This window comes from Anopheles merus, chromosome 3R (genome assembly GCF_017562075.2).
Source record: "Anopheles merus strain MAF chromosome 3R, AmerM5.1, whole genome shotgun sequence".
Classification (NCBI taxonomy): Eukaryota; Metazoa; Arthropoda; class Insecta; order Diptera; family Culicidae; genus Anopheles; species Anopheles merus.
Window position 1 is genome coordinate 7567652 of NC_054084.1, and position 7915 is coordinate 7575566.

Below are 7915 nucleotides of genomic sequence, written 5' to 3' on the forward strand. Positions count from 1 at the left end.
AGCCTTGGGGCTCTGGATGAAGGAGGGAAAGTGAAGATTTTGTGGCTTTACTTCGTACTTCGTTGTATCGAGTTACGATTAACTCACCGGTGCCACTGCGTGGCGGTTTATTAATCATCGTAAAGAGACATGCGGATTAGACACGTTTATTCATAGACATATTCACGTACACACGCACACAGAGAATCGCAGGCAATCGTTACGCGTTTTGGACAGACCCGGCCCGGGAGCAATTCATCTTCACTCCCGCTGAACCAGCTGAAGCCTTGCAAACAGGCCAAGCAGGGCCGCCCCAACACCGCTCATATGCGTGGAACAGTGTGTGGTTAGTGCGTTCGGGCCTATCACACCATCGCCCTCGTCTCCGTAGTACTTGAAGCAGCCTTCCCCATTCTGCCAGCTCACGATGGCCCCCAGCCAGGCCGGGTTGGTGAACTCCAGCAATGGTGCATCGGCTAACGCGCACAGCAGCACCTGCTCCATGAAGAGATCGCGAAACAGATCGGGGAAATCGAACCGTGCGATCAGGTCCGACTCGTGCAGTATCTGCTCGCAGAGCGTCCGCTGGCCGTCGGCGACAAACGCACGGTCCACATTCGCAAACCGCTGCCGGGCGAGCACGATGTAGAAGAGCAATCTGGAGCGTTCAGTGGCGTGGAATGATAATGGAGGGGGAAGGGAAGGAAGAAGAAGTGTGTTAATGCGTGTCAAGACCTCGCATAAGCAGAGACTTACTTATGGGTCAGATGGTAGCCGTAGGAGCGTTTGCGTAGCGACATGACGGCACTACACTCGCGGCTAAGGATTAGCCGTTTGGCGGGCGGTGGCACACTATTGGGGCTGCTGTTGCTGCTGGCCGTGGAGTTGAACTCGTTTTCGGACTCGTTTACGAGCAGCTCGGAGAGGCATTCGTCTGTAAGAAAAAGGGGGAATTCAATTGAATTTAAATCATTAAATAGTACGAAGCATTGAGATGATGGCACTGACCTGATTGCAGTTCACTAGGTCCTCCCGCATCGATCGCCTCCAGGTAGCTCTCCATCAGGGCCTGTGGATCATCATCCATCATCAACTGGCTGCGACGCCTTCTGCTTTTCGATTGGTCTTTAAATGCTCCACTCTTAGGCTCTTCTTTTGACTCCCAAAATTCAGAGTCTATCAGCAGCTTGGACACTGCAAAAAGAACCCCCAACCCAACAAAAAACCCCTCAGAATTCCAAGACTCATTCGAAAGGAACTCATTCGGAACTAACGCTTACCGACAGCATTGGCACCGCTCGGGAAGTTAAAGATGCTTTCGATGCGGCTCTCGACAAAGTCACACTTTTTTGCCAACGATTCCACAAACTGGCGCTGCGGTTCTGGGAGCGGTCCTTGCTTCAGAATGGTCCTCAGTTGTGCTATAAAGAAAATGAGAAGATTGTGTGTGATGTGGTCCTTTTTTGTTTTCCTTTCCTTTTGCACTCTCTCCATTTCAATTGCCATTTAATTAGCGACAAATGGAATGGAACGATGCGGAGGATTAGGTGAGCTTAGGGAGAGACGACCTTCCTTCCCCCGCCCCAAAACGAGGCACGCAGTCGAGTCATTCGAGGGGAGTGCGAAAGTGTGTCTTTTTGGACGTCCTTTTTCGTTGTTGATTATCAAGAATTTAATTTTAAAGTTTCAAATGATTCACAATCAACACTAACCATTAGCGATCGCGATGCCTAATAGGAGATCCGTGGTAAGATCTTCGTAGTTCGCCACACACACGTTCACTAGGCGGTCTAGCCGAACTAACAGTGCGTCCGGTGCTAGTTCACGCTCCATTCCCTTCCAGGAGTCGCCTTCCTGGAGTGTACCACCGGCCTGGGCTGTGCCAGCGGTAAGTGCCAGTAGCATCAGCACTAGAACGACCATTTTTTTGAGACACGTTCTTATGCTTTTTTTTTGTAGGTTTTTGTACACTTGAAAGGCACCAACACAGACAAATTTTGAACAAAACACGAAATTTATCAAGACTCTATCCACCGACCAGCTCGCACGTCCATAACGCCAGACAACAGACGACGGAATGCGAGCTTGCGGTTCAATTCAACGGTCCTTTTACCATTGATTTCGCCCGAAGAGGAGCTGTGTGGCATGCGAGAGCATGCGTACGCGCACCAAAGGATGCTCTCGCGGATGCTTCGACCCGTCGTCCTCCTGCGTGTGTACGCCACAAGACACGCAAAGGGGGAGGGCGCTGTGTTTCGGTGCGTCGCAAGCAACGTCAACGCACGAGTGGAAAGGAAAGGAAATAAAAATTTATTTCCCGGATTAGGCTAAATCCACCCCTAATAGGAAAGCAATCGACCACCGGCTTTTTCTGCTTGTGGTGTGGAGATGCTGGGAAGGATATTCCGGGGAATGTGCTTAGTTTTCATTTTCGCCTACACCGAAACATTTCGGCCTCTGGTTCCAATTATATCGCTCTGTCTGTGACTTCCTGTGCCCGTCTGCCTTCCAAACCCCTTTGGTGTGTTCGTTGACTCTTCCGGAAGTGGAATGCATGTTACAGTTCTCAGGGAGAAATTCAAATCTCATCACATCTGGTCATCTGGAAATCAATCAGGGTCATCAAGAAAAATGGACAAATTAATTCTCATCATTCGCCGGATTGGTTTTCGGTTTACTATAAATGGGAACATGTGAGTGACGTCTTTTGTCGGTCGTGTGTTGTCCATTCATGCTTCTCTCGAATTGAAAATGAATCTTTAATAAGGTTAGATTTAATTTGAATAATTTATTGTACTGTTTATTCTATTAGGATTATTATTATGACCGTTGTTTGTAGTTTTACTTTGCATTTTCATTCATTTCCCGCTCTCAATTTAACGTTCAAAAGCGTGAAAACTCATTAGCGAAAGTGGAAATTAAGTAAACAAAACAGACAAAAAAGGATTATTGCCACCGGTTTCAAGCCAGCATCCGACACCGACCGTACACACAAAGCAAAACAAATGGGTCTAGACTGAAGCGGCTGCCTAGGCCACAATGCCAATGCTCTCACGCTGGATGGTAGGATGGCAAGAACGACCGCAACTAATCCGCATCCGCATAGTAATTGCCTTCCCATTCCATCGTTTCGTTCGCTTTCCCTCACTCTATTTAGAGACTGGAAATAGTCAACTATTTTCCACTTTAGAACAATATGCCGAGTGCGGAGACGCACTTTAATCGTTCGCAATCTAATCCGACCTGGATTTCCGTGTTACGGTCTGTGAATTTTGTCGAACGAGGGAAACGGAAAGCGTTTTAAACGGTGGAGTTGAAACGTGGCACCTTTCGGCGAGCAACCTTGGAGTTGTATCAGTTTGAGTCGCCATCGTCGAAATCGTCCTCAAACTTGCAGTCGATAGTAATCAGTCGAATGATGGCTCTAAAGTGGCAAAAAAGGGAACAGTAAATTACAAAACTCGTACAAAAAAAAAAGCGAGCAATACAATCACAGTCTCCACTCACCGCAACAGTTCGCCTTCGCGCGAACTCCAATCAACCGGCGACGGGGAGCAGATTTGCTTCTGCAGGAACAGATTGAAACCGGTACGGAGGTCTTGTATTAGGTTGTACGTATCCTTGTCACACTTTAGGCTGAAAACGAAAATGGATGAATGAGAAAGGCGAAATTTAAAACCATTCATTCCTATTCCTACCAGTAATGGCCGGCGATGGAGATGAGTTCGTGATCGTTTTCCGTTTCCACGTGACAGTCGCCAAAGAACAGAAGGGGAAACGGATTCACAACCGTCGTGTCGAAGATCGTCAGTGCGTTAATCTTTTGCATGTCGTAATAAACGACGAAACTGTAAATAAGAGCAAACCCAAAGTTAATTCCAAATCCCAAGTCCCATCTCAACCGCCGACCCACTTACTTCGAATGAAACACGCCCCGATTTCCATTGACCGACCCAGGATGTATCTCCGCCCGTCCCAACCCTTCAATGTTCAGAATCGGGCGCCCATCGGGACTGTTCCGCGATCGGATCACCTTCCGCACAAACGCCACGTTCGGGTACAGCCCCGCCCCAACGATCGCACGCAGCAGCTCCAAATTGCCCGCATGGCGATTGTTCGGTCCCGCGTCCGAGCGTGCCACCGCCGTAAACTTGGCCGTATGCAGATACTCGGCAAACTGTTCCTTCATGTTGGCCAGCTGCTGCAGCGTGGCACCGTTCAGGAAATGTCGCCCGCAGAAGCTCCCCTTGTTCGGCTGCTCGCGCCACTCGGCGATCACGTTCGCGAGCATAATGTGATCGCTCGCCGAGTCCTGCGCAAACTTGCGCTTTATCCGATCGACTTCCTTCTCCTTCCCGAGCGGCCGGTAGAAGGCCGTCTTGAACGTAAGGCTGGCCGCAATCGAGGTGATCGGATCGATGCAGCTAAAGATGGACGCGAGCAGTATCATCTTGCCGGTGCGCGGATCCATCGGCAGCCGGGCCAGATGGAACCCGAGCGGGGTAAGCTTCTGCTCATCGTCGATCGCATTCAGCCGGTTGAGCAGCTCCAGCGACGATTCGATAATGCCGTCACTCGGTCTGTCCAGCAGATGCGCCATAAAGGCACGGGCTTCACCGAGCTGCAGGATTTTTATTTGCAGTATCACTTCCTCCAGCGCAACACGCACGATTTCCGGCTCAACGTTCTCGTGGAAGGTACGCTTGCGCCCTCGGCTGTACAGATGGTAGCAAATGCCTTCCCGTACACGGCCCGCCCGTCCTTTGCGTTGGATTTCGTTCGACACCGAGATCCATTCGTCGCGCAGCACGGAAACGCCATTTTCGTACCGGTTTAGCTTGTGCCGGCCCGCATTCACCACGTACACGATGTCGTCGATCGTGATGGACGTTTCGGCAATGTTCGTGGAGAGGATGATCTTGCGCACACCGTCCGGTGGACGATCGAACACAGCCGTCTGCTCCCTGGTGGGCAGCTTCGAGTGGAGCGGCGATACGAGAAGACGCGCTTTGGAGAGATGCGGATGTTCGTTGATCATCTTGTACACGTTGGTGATTTGCATGTAGCTCGGGAGAAACACTAAAATCGCACCGTCCGGTTTCGAGCACGTGATGTAGTAAAGCAGCTCCACGATCAGTTCATTCTGGTTGGACTCGCTGCCGGGATTTTGCAGCGCCCGCAGGACAGGTGCCGGATAGCGGCCACGAATCTCACTGCAGTACGGTTCAATCATCGCCTGGAATGGATCGTCCTGTCGTCCCCTTCCCCTAAAGTGTGGCTTTTGCCCGTACTTGTCCTCAAAGGTGTAAAACTTCAGCTCATCCAGAATGTCCTCCAGATAGTACTCCGTCACCGGGTACGTGATGCCACGGATCTCCACCGTCGGGCAGTTGTGGAAGTACTGCGAGAACGTTTCCGCCGTCAGCGTTGCGCTCATCAGTATCACGCGCAGATCTTTCCGGTACGGCAACACCATCCGAATGATGGCCAGCAGCAGATCCGTGATGACGTCCCGCTCGTGTATCTCGTCCAGCACGAGATGCGTGTACTCGCTCAGCAGTGGATCGGACTGCATGATCGTCAGCACGATGCCGGTCGTACAGAACATGATACTACCCCCGGCCTGCCGTGGCCTTTCCGCTTCCAGCCGGATCTGGTAGCCGACCGAGTTGCCCAACCGCTCGTTTCGCTCTTCCGCCACGCGCCGCGCCAGCGTAATGGCCGATATGCGGCGTGGTTGTGTGCACAGAATCCGGCACCGTGCACCCCGGCCACAGGCCGAAGCTTCCTCGAGGATGTACTGGGGCACCTGGGTCGTTTTACCGCTGCCCGTTTCACCCTTTATCAGTATCACTTGATTGCGCTCAATCATTTCGAGGATCGTGGTGCGCGATTGGTACGCCGGAAGCCGCCGCCGGAACTCACTCAACGGATGCATCGAGCGAACGGTTCGGTCGTGCTGGTCTAGCAGCTCTTCATCCAACAATCCCGGCTCGTACACCGAGCCGGAAGAATTCTCCCTCCTTGCCACCGCTTCCACCATCGATTCCTGCAACGTTTTGCTGATCACGCGCAAATACTCGTTCCTAAACACCGACCGCATGTTTTCATTCTCGGCAAACTCCCGGTAAATGTCGCTCTGCTCGATACCGCGGTGCATCTGCAGGTTGTTGCGTATCTCCTGTATCTGCCAGCGGGGCAGCGTAATGTCCACGGCGTCACGCTTTTCCCGCTGCCGCTTCTGGGCCGTCTGGCGGTCGCGATAGTACAGCCCCAGGGCTTTGCCACGCAAATTCGGCGGCCGGCGCTCTTCCGCCTGATCTTCCAACCGCACGTCCCGCTGGTCCTGGTAGCGCCGGAACCGGCCGGAACTGCCCGATTCGTTGGCCTCGTAGCTGGACCGTTCCTGTGCCTTGCGGCGTTGCAAATCTTTGTGCCGTTCGTCACCCCCGTAGCTGGACGATGGTTCCCCGTCCTGTGACCCTTGCTGCTGTCTGTTACGGCGTCCCTGATCGCGGTAAAACAATCCCTTGGCGCGGCCTCGCAGGTGTGAGGGAGCTTTCCGTTGCGAGCTGCTGTTGCTACTGCTGAAGCTATCCATTGTTGGGCCAGATGCCGCTGATTCATTCGAGTTGAACGAAATGCTGCCACCCTCCGCTGAAGCTTCCTGCAACAAAACGGGGCAACAAGATGGGGCTTGGTTTATGTTTGTGCAGCATAGAGAGAAAAGCACCGTTTACCTTCCAGAGACGAAATTTGCGTAGTTTCTCTTCCAGCGAGTCTTCAGCGTCGGACATTACAAAGGCGTTCAAACGTTTTCCACGCGAAAAAGGGGTGCGAAATGTGGTGTTTCGTGCGCCTTTTGGTAATTTGCCGGGTTTTGAAGGGGGATGTTTGTTGTGATTTTGCAATAGTTTGACAGCTGACACTTGCCCAACAAGCAAATTGAGCTACTGCGGCGCTGAATACGATTCTGCTGAGATCGACAATACAAGCAGCATTTGAATATTTAACAAAAGTCCTAAAATTAACCTTTCTGGTAGCTCACTAAACTTTTTCAAGTATTGAACAAATTGTAGGAAGTGAATGTTGTAATTGGAGTTAAAAAATGACCGATAAAAATGATTTTAAATTCAATTCCGCTGTAGAGTCGACATAAACGCGCCTGAGTCGACATTCAATTTGACGGTTTGCTGTTCTGCTCAGTGTGACCAGATTTTTGCAGTTAGCGTAGCAAAGTGGGTATAATAAACAGTTGGGCTTATCCCGAACGATATAACAGCCGTGCTGTAGAAAATTGAATTGAAAATGACAGGGGGAGATTCGATCTTTTGTTTATGTATGCGTGTGAATTCCAAAGACTGTTGTGGTTGAAGTCCCGAGTGCCACAAATCCACTAAACGACCACTAAACGGGATCTAAATGACTCAAGCTTTCAACCTAAACGGTTCAAAGACTTCGTTTAGCAGACGGTGAACAACTGATGCATTCTAAAAATAGCAAAAAGCTGGTGGCGCCATATGTTGCTGGGATACACAACCAGTGAAGCTTCCTCGCTCGGAGGAGAGCTTTCCCATTCCCTCTGTACTGTTATATGATTTCACATTGAAGTTATGCATCGCTAGAACTAGAACGGCGATACGATTGTTTAAATACTAAACTCCAATGGAAACCATTTGTAGTGAGATTTGAGTAAAGGTCGTTGGTGTGGATTCCCTTGCATCTGACCACACGACCAAAAATATAAATTTTTGCTCGAAAAGTTAGAAGGCTATATAGGTCATGATTAGATGAATATTGTCAAAACACATTGCAAGAAAAGGACAGCTATATGATGATGAGTTGTAATATGCCATCTATTGAGCAAACCAATGAAGCTATGGAGGTTTCGCTTTTTTTTCTATGGATATTCGATTTTCCAGTCGTTTTAGCTTAA

The 7915-nt window shown here is 50.4% G+C and overlaps 2 protein-coding genes across 2 annotated transcripts; both read right to left on the bottom strand.

The window, feature by feature from the left end:
- Positions 1–132: 132 nt before the first annotated feature.
- Positions 133–2573, bottom strand: LOC121596343. The gene is made up of 5 exons (XM_041921197.1): positions 1692–2573; positions 1260–1400; positions 988–1173; positions 736–913; positions 133–637 (listed from the first exon to the last, which is right to left on the bottom strand). Exons 1-5 carry the CDS (start codon positions 1900–1902, stop codon positions 241–243), a joined length of 1113 nt encoding a protein of 370 aa, XP_041777131.1. The 5' UTR covers positions 1903–2573; the 3' UTR covers positions 133–240.
- Positions 2574–2751: 178 nt separating this feature from the next.
- On the bottom strand, positions 2752–6893 carry LOC121597258 (ATP-dependent DNA/RNA helicase DHX36-like). The gene is made up of 5 exons (XM_041922892.1): positions 6720–6893; positions 3897–6646; positions 3678–3827; positions 3487–3615; positions 2752–3403 (listed from the first exon to the last, which is right to left on the bottom strand). Exons 1-5 carry the CDS (start codon positions 6774–6776, stop codon positions 3334–3336), a joined length of 3156 nt encoding a protein of 1051 aa, XP_041778826.1. The 5' UTR covers positions 6777–6893; the 3' UTR covers positions 2752–3333.
- Between the last annotated feature and the right edge of the window lie 1022 nt (positions 6894–7915).

Bases quoted from the DNA above. Each gene is read 5' to 3' on its own strand.
- LOC121596343 (XM_041921197.1), bottom strand. From the start codon at position 1,902: ATGGTCGTTCTAGTGCTGATGCTACTGGCACTTACCGCTGGCACAGCC. The intron at 1,174-1,259 runs GTAAGCGTTAGT...TTCTTTTTGCAG, and splicing joins GAGCGGTGCCAATGCTGTCG to TGTCCAAGCTGCTGATAGAC. The intron at 914-987 runs GTCAGTGCCATC...TTTTTCTTACAG, and splicing joins ACCTAGTGAACTGCAATCAG to ACGAATGCCTCTCCGAGCTG.
- LOC121597258 (XM_041922892.1), bottom strand. From the start codon at position 6,776: ATGTCCGACGCTGAAGACTCGCTGGAAGAGAAACTACGCAAATTTCGT. The intron at 3,616-3,677 runs GTAGGAATAGGA...TTTCGTTTTCAG, and splicing joins TCCATCGCCGGCCATTACTG to CCTAAAGTGTGACAAGGATA. The intron at 3,404-3,486 runs GTGAGTGGAGAC...TTGCCACTTTAG, and splicing joins CGCGAAGGCGAACTGTTGCG to AGCCATCATTCGACTGATTA.